General features: G+C 35.4%; 1 protein-coding gene across 2 annotated transcripts; it reads right to left on the bottom strand.

Annotated features, from left to right (window-relative positions):
* Positions 1-1,011: 1,011 nt before the first annotated feature.
* On the bottom strand, positions 1,012-13,667 carry KLRD1 (killer cell lectin like receptor D1). 2 transcript variants are annotated; one of them, XR_009451157.1, is made up of 7 exons: positions 13,562-13,667; positions 10,321-10,425; positions 8,973-9,065; positions 8,765-8,827; positions 6,223-7,310; positions 5,448-5,621; positions 1,012-1,365 (listed from the first exon to the last, which is right to left on the bottom strand). XR_009451157.1 is itself a non-coding variant. In XM_059682186.1 (7 exons), exons 1-6 carry the CDS (start codon positions 10,325-10,327, stop codon positions 5,501-5,503), a joined length of 543 nt encoding a protein of 180 aa, XP_059538169.1. In that variant the 5' UTR covers positions 10,328-10,444; the 3' UTR covers positions 1,035-1,365; positions 5,448-5,500. The 2 variants fall into 2 exon arrangements, 1 of the variants encoding a protein (XP_059538169.1); XM_059682186.1 differs by lacking the exon at positions 13,562-13,667 and having other exon boundaries at positions 1,035-1,365; positions 6,223-6,329; positions 7,159-7,310; positions 10,321-10,444.
* Between the last annotated feature and the right edge of the window lie 4,689 nt (positions 13,668-18,356).

Raw genomic sequence — 18,356 nt, 5'->3', positions numbered from 1 at the left:
ACCTCCAAAATTAAAATTTGAGCAAGGCTTGGAAATATACAACTCTGGTTACAATAAAGAGAGAAATGGATACCAGACCTGCCTCATATCAAAACCTATTTAAGACAAAATAATTCAACAAACATTGTCTCTTCTAACCCTTTTGAATAAAATATAATTTATATATTAAAAAGTAATAAAAACATACAGTTTAATAACCATCAGATTCAAAACCCATGCAACTAAAACCCATGTCAAGAAATAGAAAATTTCCAGGGTCACCAAGATCTTTCCTCCTATAAATTTCCAGTTACCATCTTCTTTCTCTTTCCATACATACCACCATCTTAACCTCTCACGTGAGGTTCACGTCTAATGTGAACTACAGTTTAGTTTTGCCTGGTTTTAAAATTTGTATAACAAGAACAATGTAATATAAACCCTTTTGTGTCTATCTTATCTTCCTCGTGTTCTTGTAAAGGACATCCAAGGGCTCATCTTCATCTTCTCGACAACAGCTAGGCTTGATGTAAATTACTGTGGCTGATGAATAAGACAAATGATGGATGTGAATCAGTTGGGGCCCAATTTGGATACTGGAATGGGGCCAACTTTACTGAAAACAAAATGAAGAGTAATGACTATATAAAGGGAATTTTGAGGCATGGAACTTCTAGGAGGATGAACTTTGGGGAATTGTTGACTTCTTTCAATAATAATTTGTTTGCTTTTGTATGTTTCCTTTTATTTTTTAAGATAGGTCTTTTTTAAAAATATATATTTTATTGATTGTTTTACAGAGAGGAAGGGAAAGGAATAAAGAGTTAGAAACATTGATGAGAAACATCAATCAGCTCCCTCCTGCACACTCCCTACTGGGGATGTGCCCGCAACCAAGGTACATGCCCTTGGCCGGAATCGAACCTGGGACCCTTAAGTCCGCAGGCTGACACTCTATTCACTGAGCCAAACCAGTTAGTTCAATATAGGTCTTTATGACCAAGAGTCTACCACTAGGTCCAACAAATAGCAGCTTCAAAGAATAAACACATTATATTGCACAGTTTCTGAGGGTTGGGAATCCTTGAAGAACTTAGGATGGATGTGACTCAGGTTCTCTCATTAGGTGACTGTCAAGATAGCTGGGACTCTGTTATCCGAAGGCTTGAGTAGAGCTGGAAAATTGGCTTGCAAGACATACTCATTACATAGCTACTAAAAAAGACTATATTTCTTTTTAAGTTGAATTTATTGGGGTGACCTTGGTTCACAAAACCATAAGGTTTCAAGTGTACAATTCAACAAAGAGGTTTTAGCTTCTTGTCACATGGTCCTTTCAACAGGGCTGCTCCTGATATGATGGCTGGCATTCCCATATCAAATGACCTGAAAGAGAAAAAGAAGGAAGAAGCCACACCACCTTTATGAACTAGACTCAGAAGTGGCATACCATCATTTCCACTGTCTTTCACTGGTCACACATATCAACTGTGAGACAACGTGGGAGGAATTTATACAAAGTTACGTGAATTTGAAAGTGGGAATCATTGGTGAACATCTAGCATTTGGCTATAATGCACACTTTATGGATTTTTACCTTTATAATAAACAAAGACTGATAATATAAGACACACCTCTTTGAGAACTGTAAAATTTATAAGTACATTTACAATTGTTACTATGTGACCTAAGAAAGGATAAGGCAATGTAGAGAGTAGGGTTGGTGCCTATATAATCTCATTTCACACACATTGACATGAATTAGCAAACTATGGCCTGTGGAGCAAATTTGCCCCACCATTTATTTTTCTAAATAAAATTCCCTTGTAACACAGCTAAGCCATTCATTTACATACTATCTATGTTTTCTTTTTGCACTGCAATGGCAGAGTTTAAACAGAGACTAGCCCACAAAGCTAAAAACATTTATGATTCATTTTTTATAAAATGCTTTGAAGATATACAGAGAAAAAATTCAAAAACTCCAAAATTACGGAAATGTAAAGGGTGGGTAAATATTCCAAATATTTCCAAATATGTAAAGAGATGATAAGGCACCAATGAGCATACTTATATAATGCTTTTAATAAGGGAAAATCATCCGATTCAGCAGGTGAAAGAGAATTCAAATGAGTTGGGGACTGAGAAACATCCAGGAATAAACTTCCCAATGTTATTCTTATTTACACAAAGATAATTTTTCTCTGGATAAAACTGCTGATATTTGTTCTGATATTTATGTGATAAAATTTGGTTTCAGGAAAGCTGAGGCAGAAGTTTCCTGCAGAGTTTGGTCATATAATGGAGACAGGATGTCTAACCAATTATCTCCACTGTAAGTTATCAATAAACAAATTGGCCTTTGAGTCTTTTGAACTTAAAAAAAAACCTTACCATAAATAATTAGTTAGTTAGTTAGTTAGTTGGTTGGTTAGTTCACTGTCCTTACCATGACCAAGAGGCAAAAACTGATGCTCAAATATCTCGAGATAAGCAGAAAGCTGTCCTGACCCCATTGTAAAATAACCCCACTGGGTAAATTTAGATGTCACTAATGGAGTAACTAAGAATGAATATATCGGGGTAACCATAAAACCACAATGAGATACCACCTCACTCCTCACAGCTTTCAGAACGGGAACGGAGAGGGGTGGCCTCTGGGAGCTGAGGGCCTCAGTCTCACAACCACAAGGAACTAAATTATGCCAACAGCCTGAATGAGTTTGGAATAGAACAGAGTTTCAGATGAGAAGGCAGGGTGGTGAAGACCTTGGTTCTAGGCTTATAAAACCACAGATAGGGAAACAACTAAGCCATGCCCAATTCCTGATCCAAAGATAACACCAGGTAATAAACATGTACTGTTTTAAGTTCCTAAGCTGCTCATAGTTTGCCATGAACCCACACATAGCATGTATTATATACTCTAAGGCAGTGGTTCTCAACCTGTAGGTCGCGACCCCTTTGGGGGTCGAACGACCCTTTCACAGGGGTTGCCTAAGACCATCGGAAAACACATATATAATTACATATTGTTTTTGTGATTAATCACTATGCTTTAATTATGTTCAATTTGTAACAATGAAAATACATCCTGCATATCAGATATTTACATTATGATTCATAATAGTAGCAAAATTACAGTTACACAGTAGCAACGAAAATAATTTTTTGGTTGGGGGTCACCACAACATGAGGAACTGTATTAAAGGGTCGCGGCATTAGGAAGGTTGAGAACCATTGCTCTAAGGGTTACATATTTAGGGTTACAGGATAAAATTAAGGAAGTCTACACGGACGTTGCCATATTATTTTGTGTGTTTCTTAGACATTTCCTCACCCTCTCCCATTTGTTTTACATCTAACACTAAGATACTCACTCAACTAAATCCTTCTATGTGCATAATCCCACTTCAAAAAAAAAGAGAGAACAAAAGAAAAAAATAAAGTGTCTATCCCCAGAGAATATATTAGAAATCTCATGTCAGAGGAAAAAAAATACTTAGTAGAAAGACCTTCATGTAAAAGAAGTCATTCCCATCCCAAAGATTATAAAGATACTTTCAGGATGAAGGAAAGCAGAATGCAGGTCAGAGTGGGAGGAATAATATTAAACATGAAATGGGTCACATGGTCAAAGCCTGAGTATGACTAATATAAGGGGCCCATGCTGTGAGAGAGACACACGCCATGGGTGACTAGAATCATCCATTCAATTCAGAACTTTCCATTGGAATACTCAGAAATTATATGGAAGCTGAAAAACCTCAGAGCTATAATTGGGTAGCAACAGTAATTTTCTTCTCCCAGTGGAGACAAATTTTGACATAGATTAGTCTCTGAAAGTAGACATCATCTACCATATTTATCATCTTGTGCTTCCTCATTGCTCCTGCAACTGGGATGAAAGTTCATGAGCTCTCAGAAAAAAAGGCAGGTTGGGCTCTGCACACCTCATAGGTGATGATGTGCAACCAGCAATTTGAACCTACATTTGGATGTGGCTAAATGAAAGCAGTTGACATTCATCCTGGACAGAAATTATGAAAATAGAATATCCTTGGTTCATTGCAGAGGAAATCACTCTAAACAAGAAAATAAACAAAAGAAACAAGAATCCCAAAGGAAATTGCTTCATGGGAGGAGGACAGGGAGATGGGAGAGTTGGAACAGAAAACTACTCATTTAATTATAATCTTATCGATACTGTTTTTTAAATTGAATTTCTAGTGCATTGCTTGGGAATCATGTGGACAATAAAGCCAAAACATAAAATATCCAGGAAGAACAATGTATGTTCGCTTAGTTCCAGTTAAACATTTTAAAAATGTTTTAGTCTGTCCTGTGTTGTTGTTTTTTCATAATATAACTTAAGTGTATTTTTCCCAAGTCAATCTTTATACCTGAAAGTAAAGAGTTCAGCTTTTAGTCTTATTATATTTATATAATGACAAATAAAAGATCCTTTCTTATTCCTGGATCATTATATATTAAAAATCAATTTGGGTTCTTAATTATTATTATTTAATTGAAATATAAAACTACTAAATACATAGACATGTCAATAAAAATTTCTAAATATGTCTATACTACAATTAACCAAAATGAAAGGAAATTGGATTCTGAAATCTGTAATACTGTAAAAACCTCATCCAGATCTCAGGACTTGGACCTCATTGTGTTCCTAGCCCTTCTATGACACATTCAGAAACCCCTCTATAAAATGGTTCACCCCCTCTTCCACACACACAAAAAAAGGGGAAATTGTTCATATTTTACACATAACTTTTAGGAAAAGGTTCTTGGGATTGATTAGGGATTAAGATCTTCAATGAACGTGCAAATCTTTTATCGATTGATAAAAAAGAGTGAAGTAAAGAAAAAGGTATTGTCAATGTATGTGATCAGGACATAGAGTCCCTTTGCCCTTGCAAATTCTGAAAGCCATCAACCAGGAATTACATATTTGACCAAAGACTTAAAATATTCTTACAGAACTCAGGAGCATCAAGAGAAAACACAAATGTGTGCCCCTCTGGAGCTGGAAGATACACCTGAGGAAACTTATATGGCACTTTCAACTGTACATTAACGCATGTTGAAGTGTAGGTATCCAGAAAGGACTACCAGAAACGTGAGGTGAAGATGGGAATTCCCAATATAGTACTCCACACAAAGGTCTGAGATGATGTTGGTGTATACTATTTAATGTAAATTGTTTTATTTAATTTCTGCAGAGAAAATTTACCAGAATGTATACATGATAATATTGATCATATGCACTAAATCAAAATATTTATGAAATTATTTACCTGAGGTTTTATCATTTTAGGTTTACATGCATGCATTTCATCAATTTTAAAACACACTTTTTCAAATATAAGAAAATTGCATGATAAAATATAATATGAAACATTTTACAGATCTCAGAAATAGATAATTCATAATGATGTAAGAGGCAGACTTACCATTATTAGTAATACTGGACCTTCATTGCCCACCCTTCTGCCCTAAGCAACACCTAAATAAGCCGTTGTTTACAGATGTAATAATTTTCATCTGTGCAGGGTTCTCCAAAACCCCTTTTGAATGCATTATACACCATGCAGTTTCCTGCACTGTTACGTTCAGTGAATTCAAATCTGTAATGAAAAATAAAATGTTATATAGAAAAAAGAAATGAAAATTTCCTATCTGAAATAAAAGATATATTTGCTAATTTAGTCTAGGAAGACAAGTCAGAGCATAAAAGTGTCGTATGATGCTACAAATACCATGTGTGTGAGTGGAAGCAACATTCCAAGATTACAAATATACAGAAAATAAACTCAGATTATATAAAACATGGGAGGGTGCTGAGAATATTGGGTTCCACCAGAAAAAAGAAAAGAATGGCTATCCTGCTTTTCCTGGACAGTTTATGTGTGAGAGGGCAGCTTTTTATCTCTTATGTTGTTGCTAATTATCTGCTCATACAAGTCCTAGCACTAAGGTAAAAAGAAAAAGTCAAAACCTATAAACCTATGTGATGGTCAAAAGTACAGTAATTTCATGTCACTTGAACATTTACTTGGATGTTCTAGATAAGGGTAAAGCTGTTGTTCTCTTGTACCTAATTTCTTTTCTGTATTCTCATGCTCCAAACAGGTTTATCTTAGCTACAGTGTTCTTGGAATTTATATTCTCTGAGTACTAAGGATAAACCCATAAAGAACAGGAAAGCCTTGACCATCAGAAACTTACAGATCTTTGGAGAAAGCAGAGCCATCCTCCCATAACCAGGCATGATGCTGGCCAGAGTAAGAGAGTCCAATCCAGTAAAAATTTCTAATGTATTTTATAAACTGCTGCTTTGAAACAGAGACAAATATATTAATCTAATTTGAATCTACTCTACAAATAAAGTACTTTCAAGAAAGTTGGTGTCCAGAATCATATCCAGACTCTCAATCAATCAAACTGAAATCATTTTAAAAGTCTAGTACAGGAAGTATGGTCATGTCTCATCATGTTCTCACATATGAGGTCCATTCATTTACGGAGAAAGAAAATATCACAAATCACAATTCTTGAATGAATGGAAAACTTTATAAAGAGGTTAGATTTTCATGGAACAGTTCCTTCACAGAAGATCAGCCATAAGATTTGATCCCAAATCAAAAGCATCTTGAGGAATAATTTTTCAGATAGAACCTTTTCGTCCTATACTCCCCACAAGTTCCTCATGCAACTGGAGAACTATTTCACTTGTCTTAAGAGTTGGATAACTATTATAATCATGCTCTCATATTCGTTCCTTCTTATATCCCAGAATAATCACAACGGCTATATAATTACAAAAATTATATATTCAATTAAAACTAAAAATTGAAAACTTGCTTAATTGGTTCTTTGAATAAAAATAATGACAATTTCTTCTTTGATTTCTCTCTAAAATGCCTCTTGTACTTTAGCTGGCATCTATCTTAATTTTTATTCCTAAAATATAAATTTTTGAGAAATTTTGTGTTGGTTTTATAATGATTGTTCTAAGGAATAAAAAATTAATAAATCATTATTAGGTCAAATATAACCATCCATTTACTATCTGAGAAGGCTTGAATCAAAGTAATCAGCTTATTTAGATAATATGTTATCCTAGGCCAAAGACAATATAAAAAAACAAAATTATACACATGCCAGCTCATCTCTGTTTTCCAACTGAAGTAGAGTGGAATTCTGAGAAGCACAGAAATTTCTACTTTCTGCCCAAGTTTTTTTTTCATTGGAAATGAAGTAACATTTGCATTGGTACCCAATCCACTTTTCTTGGCAAAAATAGCCGCCAGAGCCTAAAAGAAAAAAATAAAACTTGACTGATGACATTGAAGATTCAATTTTTTTAAGCACTATTTACTCATTCAAAAATCATTTTATTTTTTCCTACAAATATTTTTGAGAGACTACTTTAGAGGATAGTCATGTGAATGAATCATGGGCATTATATTCTAGAGATAGCATCAGAATTATCAATCTGTTATTAATCATATGTAATGCTAGTTTGGATAAGTATACATAAGAAATTCAGTATGTTAAAATATCCTATAGAAGAGTGTAGGAAGTGACCCCAAAGTTGAGCTCTGCTGTCTAGATAGGATTAATTAGATGGAAGCGATATTTATGGGAGAAAGACATTTTAACATATTTCCTGAGTCAGAAATAAATATGGTACATTGGGAGAATTATAATATATATTTTAGATATTTTATCTTCAAATTGAAGATAAATAAAACAATTAGTTTGAAGACCAATCATACAGTTAACTGGTAATAGTGCCTTGAACATTTTATCCTCAGCGATAGGTGTAATGATACATGGTATGTACCCAAATCTTTGCCAAGTGAATGGTGCTCAAATTATAGAGTAGAATGGTCATTACATGGAGGGGGGGAGCGGGGGATATGGAGACAAGTTGGAAATAAACTTCCAGTTAGAAGGTCAGTGTTCTGTGGGTCTACGGAATAACACTGGGATTAGTTAACAATACTGTATTGTACACTTGTAAGTTGCTAAAGGATAGATGTTAAATGTCCTCAGGACAAAAAAGAAATGCAATTATGTGATATGATGGAGGTATTAGCTAGTGCTAGAGTCATCATCATATTATAATATATAAGTGTATCAATATCAACACATTGTATATTTTAAACTTATACTAGTACAATGTTATATACCAATTATATCGCAATAAAGCTGGAAAATACCTCAAGAAAAAAAAAGATAAATAAAGTACTATTTGATCATAGAAGATGATGAGACAACTTGGGAGAGAATTTGGAAAAATGCATTAAAAAAATTGGACTCAGAGTTGGCTTACAATGGAAAAGTAGGTTCAGATTTGTAGAAATCTCTGCACTATATTCTGAGTCATGTAAGAAATGAAGCAAAGCTAAAGAGATATATAAATATAAGTTATGAGCAAACATTAGTAGATAATAAGGATTAGCTGTAATATGTACTATACTTTTTTTGAATTGTTATTTAAATATTAGCACTCATACAGGAAAACCATGTCATTTCAGGCCAATATTTTCCTTATTACTTAAATATATAAATGATGCACATTCAATGTACTAGTAATTTAATAATTCTTACATTAGAGACCAAAGAAATGAGACTATTCTACAATTAGTAGATAAACTTGTCTTTTACTAAGTGTAATATTCCATCACACTTCTGTGTGAGAAAAACAAGAAATTATTTCATGCTCTATCAAAACTAATATTTTCCAAATTATGGAACCTACCTTTCTGAGGTTCCATGGTGGGTCCTGGAGATGGTGTTGGCTGAACACTTTGTTTAGTAAGTGCTGTGAGAAATAATTAGAAATTTACTTAATTAGGTACAGGTTTGTAAAATAGAACAATATCATACATTAGTAAAATGAAATATTTCTTATTGAATGTCTTCATTCCAGTCTTGATCTTTATATCTAGTTGCCTAGAAAAGCTTACCATTTTTCAGCAAAATTCCCAAAGTAGCCATCAGCACAAGGCACGTTACTCCTAAGACCCCAGAAATCAACCTCCATGGAGTGCTCTGAAAAGCTGTAGAGAAAGGGAGGTAGAGGGATGAGTTGAATAACAAACGCAGAAGCTAACGTGCTTATACGCAGAAACTAGAGAGAGAATCCAAAAATTTATTCGATTTGAAACCCCAACTATCTTGCCAATGAAACATTGAAAAATGAAGACATCCCATTGAGAATTCCACCCAAAAGCAAAAATTTTACTTGATGTACTTTATTCTTTAGGAAGGTTACCCATATCTTTTCTCCTTTACCAACTCTTTCTCAGAAAGCGGATTCAACATTTATTTTTAATTTGGCAAAGAAGCCCAGAAATCTGGAGTAAGAAGAAATGAAGAGGCACCCAGCTCTGTTTTATGGGCTTACAAAACAAACATTTACTTAAATTTTCTCAACAAAAATCACAAGATAGTAGTATGATTCCCATTAGGTAGATGAGAAAATTTGGAACTTATTATTAATGTTATTTTCTCAAGGTATCAAAGCTAGTAAGTACCCAAGTCAGAAATCAAATGAAAGTTTGTCTCAGATCAGAGTCTTTATTTAATATATTCTGTCATTGTCACAACATACTTGGGAGCATGTCCTTTTGAGACTACTCTGAGAAAGGTCAGGTGCTCCTAGATTTGTAGAGATTTTACAGGGAAGAAAAGACATTGGAGTATCTGGATCAAAGCATGTTCAATACATGGGGAGCTGGGTCTATATCACATTGGATTATGATGCATAAGCAACAATTTTTTACAAGAACATTATATTACCCAATACCTCATATTCCTTGCTTATAACCATTTCCCCTACAACAATTCAACATTAGGAGATTCTGCATTAACAACAGCACACTCCTAAAATGTTGTCATTAACAACAGACCAATGTGTCAAACTGTCAATCTGGTTGGCGTTTGGATTTCACAACCCAAATGCAAAATTTTAAAACAGCACTTGTAAGCACTGTATCTTAAATATTTGGCATTCTCTATTTTACTAGAGAATGTTGCTCATAATTTAACCTGGAAAATTCAGTTCTCATTTAGAATTTAGAGCTTTCCCTGCTATTAGTCACTTTTTAAACCTGTTGGGAAAGCTTCACAAAATCATTTCTAAGTTACAGAATGAAGAGTCAGAGAAGTAAAATTAAATGGGAAAGGCTGATACACGGGAAGCCTAACATTTTCCATATTATTTTCTTACAGCATGCCCTGAAATGAGCTATACCCACAAGACATGGTTTCCATTTATATTTACTTTTAAATTTTTGATTCAGGCCGACATACCTGCCATGAGAAATGTTGTTCCAGTGTGGACACAGATAAGTCACGATGTTTGTTTGTTTAAGAAGAACGGTGTTGAATCACAGAATTGAGCTGAAGGCTCAGAACCTGAAAGTTGTGTATGAAGAAATTCAAAAGGAAAAGGAAAAGAAAAAAAATTGTGTATTTTAGTGATATTTTTGGTGTTCCGGAAACCACAATACAGGAAATTGTCACTACACTTGTGTAATGCAAATTCTCTGACAATCAGAAGGAAAAAAAAGTAAAAGGTTTTTTTAACGTTTGAACAGGGATCACCTTTTAAAACTATTGGGAAAATGGGAAAAAAGATGGGCAAACCAAAGGTAAATTTGCTTAGTATAATAAAGTGCCACAAGAATTTTCTTCTTTTAATAATGATAAACATTTATAATTTACCTGTGTTGAACACAGATTCAATTACTTGGCATATATTAGCACATTTGTTTCTGAATATTGCTTAATAATAAAGATACATAAATATACTAATTTTTCTGATGAGAAAATGAAGGCAGAACTAAAGACATGACCAAGGTCATTAAGTTTGAGACTATCTTTCTCCAGAGCACACATGCAATGTATTTCAAGTCAGACCTATCCCTCTGTGTCTATGTTTTGAGATTTTGATTTCTTTTCTTTAGCACAGAGTGGTTGCTATTTCCATCTCTCATTGTGTGCTTCTGATCCCTGCCTCATTAACCCCCGTATGGAAGGTGAAGGTCAAAAAGGTAGAACCAGAGTGATTTTCCATTTACTGTTCCATCCATGCGCGCGCGCGCACACACACACACACACACACACACACACACACACACACACCTGTGCTCTGCAACAGCCTCAGTTGGTCTAGGCCCACCCTTCGTGGCTCATTCAGGTGAGCCCAAAGTTTTTTCCAACATTTAACTCTCCATTGTTCAGTTCCATTCAAGTTCTTTGAACTGCAGCTGCTTTATTACCCTTATTTGTGCTATATTTAAGTACTATATTTTTACTGGGTTCTCTCACTCAGATAGCATACTGATAGCTCAGTTTACAAGTTTTTCTCTTCAGAAGAATAACCTTATTAGTGGGAAATTCAAATGTGGGACAAATGGGTGAATAAAAATCTGAAGAGTAGAGACTTTTGAGAGTGGGTGGGTGGGTGGCTGAGAAGAGAGCAGCCAAACATGGACACAGATAATAGTGTGGTAAAGGCCTGGGGAGGAGGGTGGGGGCAGGCTAAAAAGGATCAATCAGGATCCTATATAATAAAAGGCTAATATGCAAATCAACTGAACTGCTGAATGACCAGTCACTATGACGCACACTGACCACCAGGGGCAGATGCCCAATGCAGAAGCTGACCTCTGGTCAGTGCACTCCCACAGGGGGACTGCTGTTCAGCCAGAAGCTGGGCTCACGGCTGGCAAGGGCAGTGGCGAATGCAGTGGCGGTGGCAGGAGCCTCTCCTGGCTCTGCGGCAGCGCTGAAAATGTCTGACTGACAGCTTAGGCCTGCCAAAGTCAGCAGTCGGAAGAGCTCCCCCGCAAGAGCTCCCAGACTGCGAGAGCATGCAAGCTGAGCTGAGGGACCCCCTCCAAGTGCACAAATTCTGTACACCAGTCCTCTAGTATATAATAATTACAACAATTAAGATTTTTTAAAAAATAATAGAGACCTTGATCTGTAATTAAATATCTAGAAATGCAATCTAATATTTACCATCAAATGAAGCAGACTTTCATATAAGTTTCTTGTTGTTTATAATATTTATTTCAAGCATTATAGTAGTAGCATATATGAAACTCATTGTAAGAGATGGGTTACTCAATAACCAAAAAACAAACAAAACAAAAAACAAGGAATGTGATTTTAGTTTCCATGAGTTAAGTTTTCCATCTGTTTAATTTGCATTGTGTGCATAGAGATGCTGTCACTGAACCATGAAATTGCTAAAATTTTAATTCTTGCCTGAGGTTGTAAGCATGAAAATTCTTCATCCACATTTTATGCAAATTCAAGTTAAGAAAGGTAATTTAAAAGTGATCCTTTGTCTACTTGAAGTCTATTCAATTTTACTTTTAATTAAATTTATTGGAGTGACATTGGTAAATAAAATTATGTAGATTTCAAGAGTAAAATCCTATGATACAGAATCTGTATATCATATGGTGTTTATCACCCTAAGTCAAAATTCCTCTGATCCCCTTTACTACCTCCTCATACCCTTTCCCTCGGTAACCACAATACTGTTATTTATGTCTATGAATTTTAGTTTGTGTTTTTCGTTTTTTCACTTGTTACTTTCAGTTTTATGTTCCATATATGGGTGAAATCGTTTGTTTCTTGACTTTTTCTATCTGACTAATTTCACTTAACATGTTATTCTCAAGATCCATCCATGTTGTCACAAATGGTAGTATTTTATCTTTCTTATGACTGATTTTAGTGCTTGAAATATACAATTACATGTAAAATAAGAATATTTCTCCAAGCCCTAGCCTTTTTAGCTCAGTGTATAGAGCATTGGCCTGCAGACCAAAGGGTCCTAGGTTCAATTCTGGTCAAGAGAACTGCTTTCCATCAAACAAAATAAGCAGATAAACAAGAAATAAAACAAAAGCAGCACCAATTCTGACTGTGGTTCAGGAACAGCTTAATCAGAATCAAATGAAAGAAACAACTGTGAAAGTTTTTGGTGAATTTAGATCTTTCTCAGCCCTTGACTCTGCCTAATAGCTACTTTATAAAATGAAATGTCTACACAGAAAAAGAAGCATCAAATAAGGGTGATCTAATTGGTGATGCACATTTTGGAAAAAACATTGGCATTCTCAGATTGTTTGGGGCAGAGATTTTCAACCTTTTTCATCTCGTGACACACACAAGCTAATTGCTAAAATTCTGTGGCACGCCAAAAAATATAGTTTTGGGCAATCTGACAAAAAAAATAGGTATCATTTTGATTCATTCACACCAGAAAACTGTTGTGTTGACTGTTGTCATTTTTTTTATTTGACAATCTAAGGGAAAGGAGGTCAGTGCACCCTAATAGTCAGGTATTGCACGTTTTTAAAAGTCTTGTGGCACACAGGTTGAACATCGCTGGTTTCGGGTAAGGAGAAGTTTACAAAACCAGAGTGAAGAAAACGTACAATTTGTTTCAAAATTTCTTAATTTTGGCCCTTAGAGCTCATCTCCTATATAATAAGTCCCAGCATGTGAGACTTAGGTGTAGACATCTCACCTCGGAGCTGCAAAGAGCTGGCTGGCTGCAGCTGCGGCTTGTCAATCCTCACGTAGCTGGAAACAGTGTCTCTGTGGTGAGCTGTTGGGTAGGCCGTTGGGTTCTCACTCTCAAACTGTGACAACTTGGTCACTCCTTGAACTTTAAAGCTCAACTATTTTCACTAAATATCCTTAAAATGGCACTGAGCCCCTTTCTTGGCCTGTATGCAAAAACAGCTACAGTGTAAAGCTCAAGGGTCAGCTTCTGTTGATGAAATTTGGGCATAAAAAAGAAACAAGGGAAGTAAAAGGATTGTGTAGGAAGAGTAAGTCGCAGCAGTAGCCAAGAAACAGGTTACTCAGATCAGTAAAAATCTTTCAGGCCAGAGAACTCACCTTTTAATTTTTGTACTTAACTCTTACCTGGTGAGTGTCAATCACATTCACACATTACCAAGTTCCCGTATCCTGAAATAAATCTGAGAAAAAACGAATCATAAAGGATTATTGTTCAAATTTTATGTTTTCTCATTATTTAGTAGAAAAGTAGTCTATAATTTATTATACTCAATCATTATGTATGAAACAGTAAGACAATTTTGGGGGGATTACTATATACCAGTGTTGTGTTGGATACTTTAATCTTCATAACCCATGTTATTAATACTATTGTTTCTTAAATTTCATAGTTGAAGACACAGAATATTATAGAGGAAATGTGATTAAAGTTAAGTAGCTAGCAGTGGCTGAGCTGAGCATCACTAAGGTTGTCTACCTCTATAGAACAATATGTAGGGATATGTTTAACATAATTCTAAGGGAATATATCATTTTGCCTCAATTATCTTGGTAATTTTTAGTACTTGTTTATTTATATACTAGAGGCCCAGTGCACAAAATTCATGCATGGGCGGGGGGTCCCTCAGCCCGGCCTACACCCTCTCCTATCTAGCACCCCTCGGGGGATGTCCAACTGCCGGCAGTCGGTTGGACATCCCACTTGCAATCCATGACCGCTGGCTCCATAACCACAGATGTATTAGATCAAGCATGTCAAACTCAAAGGCTAACATAGGCCAAATAAACAAGGTTTAAGTTTATGTGGGCTGCAAAAAAATAAAAGCTTCAATTTTCATAGAAATGTAGGTATATTTCGATAGAGACATGCTGAATACAAAAGGCTGAAATAAATGAGTAATTGCTGACATAAAATAATAGAACATTTTAATAAAAATTAATATTTTTCTTGAACATATACTTACCAGACACTGAATAGCTACAAATTAATAAGCGTAACACAAATAAACCTATTTTTCTTGTTCTCCAAAAGCGAAATATTTCTTGTTGCACTCACCAAACAAGTCAGTCCAAGATTAATGACATGGCAATCAGCTGCTAAAATATTCTCTGCTAGTATTAGTGGAGAGAAATGGTGTGCCTGCATGTAAGGTGTGTAAGGGAAATGAATGCAACACAATTATAGTAATCAGTTATTAGTGAATGTTGTAGTTATTAATAATTATGTATAAGAGGATATTGTAAAAATTAAGTTATGAAATTTTTATTAAAACGTTTCTTACGTACTGTTACATTGGCTGGGCCGCAAAAATTTTTATTGTGGGCTGCATGCAGCCCACCGGCTGTGAGTTTGACATGCTTGCATTAAATGATTATTATATGACAGTTACATATGTCCAGCAATATACCTATGTCAATGCATACGCATTTGATTAGGTACTGCTGGATTGTCTCATGGAGGTAAAACACAGATCTGGATAATTAAACCAAGTTGTCACCATAATGTTATATAAGAGTGGCTTTTTTACATCTTAGCAAGCTTTTAGTTATATGCTTTATTTTTGGTTTTCCTGTTTTCATGTCTCCTGGCTTCAATGAATTATACTTTAATTTTTAAATATCTATTTATAAACACTAATATCAATTTGTGAATTTTATGATGCTTTCAGATATAAAATAATTCATGTGAAAAAGATATTGACAGCAAGGTTGCTGATCCTTTTTAGAATTTATTTGGATTTCTTTGAAGTTAGATTTGAGAAGAGGGGGAGATTTTATCTTGCTACCTCCTTCTGCTGTTTGTGTGTTTATATGTGTGTGAGGGTATGTGTGATGTGTGTGGTGGGAGAGGTGAGAAATCTTTGACCAGAGAGACGTAAGTGCAAAATAAACATTATAATTTGGCCATAGCAATGCAAAGATATTTACTATTCACTGTAAGTGAGCATTATTGTTAAGTAGGTAAGACAAGGGTCCCAAGGTCTCAACAATTCTTACTAAATGCTATTTTGCAATGTTAAAATGGAGCATTGTATTTTACAGATCAGATGTAAACAAGATGAACCCAAACTGGGATAAATGTAGCCAACTGCAAACTTTCTATTGTAATGATGTTTGTAATTAAATTATTAAGATTTTCCCCCACTATTATGGTAACAAACATCAATACTGGCTTTGGAAGTATTTCAGACTAAAATAAATCTACTTAAGAAATGATTGCTGGTTACCTACTAAGTGCCAGACACACAAAAAGAAGCAAAACCCCTGTTTTGTGGTGGTTTTGCTCTATGACCAGAGCCCAGTATTAAGACCATGCATATGTACAAGAGTTTATCAGAAGGAGAAACACAAAAAAGGAGGATTTATAAGACTGGGAAAGTATGATGTGCGATAAAATGTTAAATCTGATGGTGAAGCCTCACTGTGAAAAAGAGAACCGCGTGAAGGGTGACTGGCGGGGAGAGAAGCACCAAGTGCTCTGCGGCTCCCGTGCTGAGGAGCAAGACTCATTTGGCTTCTTTTGAAACAGACCTCCAATGTTACTGAGAATTGTATACTCCAACCCTAGACGGGCTTTCTTACACTAAACCTGGCTAAACCAAGACCGAATGGCCAAAACTCAGTCAAGAATCCTGAAATATTTTATTTTTATTAGAGATTGTAATGTAGATTTTTACTTTGTTTCCAAATCAGATGAACCTACTTTTAATGAGAACTATTCAACATCTGTACACTATTACAGATGTCCCCATTTCTCACTCTTTGCTTCCCTCCACCCAGTCCTCACTGTACTTTCCTTCTGGCCATTAAAACTGTTGTCTGTGTCTACAAGTTACATACATATATTTTTTGGCTAATTCACCTTCTTTCATCCAATCCTCCATCCACCGTCCCCTCTGACAACAAGTGCTGGCGAGGATGTGGAGAAAAGGGAGCCCTAGTGCAATGTTGGTGGGAAAGCAGACTGGCGCAACCACTGCAAAACACAGTATGGAGTGTCCTCAAAATATTAAAAATGGAACTGCTTTTGGCCCAGCGATCCCACTTCTGGGAATATATCCTAAGAATCCTGAAACACTAATTAAAAAGAATAAATGCGCCCCTGTGTTTACAGCAGTGTTATTAAAAATAATCAAGATCTGGAAATAGCCCAAGTGCCCATCAACAGATGAGTGAATAAAAAAATCTGTGGTACATTTACACAATGGAATTCTACACAGCCATACAAAAGGAACTCTCCCCTTTTACAACAGCATGGATGGACCTGAAGATTATTATGCAAAGTGAAATAAGCCAGAGAAAGACAAATACCCCATTAGTTCACTATTGTGAAATCTAATGAACAAAATAAACCGTACTCAAACTTTTTGACAGGAAATACATCCAACAACTTTCTAGTAACATAATATCACAAAAAATTAAAAATGAATGATTGTGGGGGAGGGGTGAACTACAATTGATATATTTCTAAACTTTTTTAAAAAATTTTGTGAGCTTATTTGAGCCAAACTGATGACAATTGCCAGAAAGCAAAATCTCAATGGATTGGGATACTGCTTTGGAGAATGGTGGGTTTGTACCTTGTTTTCATAAATTATCATCAAAGGGGAAGATGTAAGTGGGTTACATGAAATCCATCGGTGATAGATTAGGAAGGTGGGACAAAGCAAAGTGGGGAAACCTCTGGGATTGGATAAAAATGAAATGATGGACACATGCTTCTTTTACATAGATTGATAGAGGATAGATAGTTAACATAGTTAACAGTTATGGCTAACATGATAACAATAACAATGAAGGAATACCCAGACATTTCAAAGGTATCTTATCTTAGATGCAAAAAGACAATAGGCTCAGTAAAGTTCAAGGTTGACCTTTGTCAGGAAAAATACTGGCCTAGGACATGACTACCCACTATAAACTGATTTTAGTTAAATATTTAATTTCAGACCATCCTTTGTGGTTACTTTAGGTCTTTGAGTTTGTGTACAACCACCATGCAGGCCTTCCCTGAACTAGTCAGGTTAGCATGTGGCCTTTTTTTTTTTTTTCCATCCATATATCCCCCTTTTGGTCATAAATCAATCCATAGGATGCATTGATGACCAAACTTTAGGTTGAATAATGGAGTCACACGGCACAAGGAAGGCTCATTCCTAGGAAGTCTCCGTGCCAGTATTTGTCTTGCTGAACACGGTAGACCACTGGGGATGGGGCAAGACCATAGCCTTCAATGGGATTCAAGATCGAATTTTTTTTTTTTTTAAAAAGGCAGGTAAATGGGAGGCAGTCAGAGCCTAGATGTCCTTGTTAAAAAGTATTTTGGATCATTTCTAATTTTTGAACCACCATGATCTGAGTCTTTTTGCTGTTTGTCTTAAGTTTTGTCTTTCTGAATCTCACATAACATTACATATCAGGAACAAAAGTAACAATACTAAACCAATAACACCGATTAGGAACAGAAAATGTCAAATATTAGACAAGGAAAGGTCTGAGGGGAACAAGCATCCCAG

The sequence above is a fragment of the Myotis daubentonii genome, chromosome 2 (genome assembly GCF_963259705.1).
Source record: "Myotis daubentonii chromosome 2, mMyoDau2.1, whole genome shotgun sequence".
Lineage (NCBI taxonomy): Eukaryota > Metazoa > Chordata > Mammalia > Chiroptera > Vespertilionidae > Myotis > Myotis daubentonii.
The sequence above is the reverse complement of the archived record's forward strand: the minus strand, read 5'-3'. Positions and strand labels throughout refer to the sequence as shown.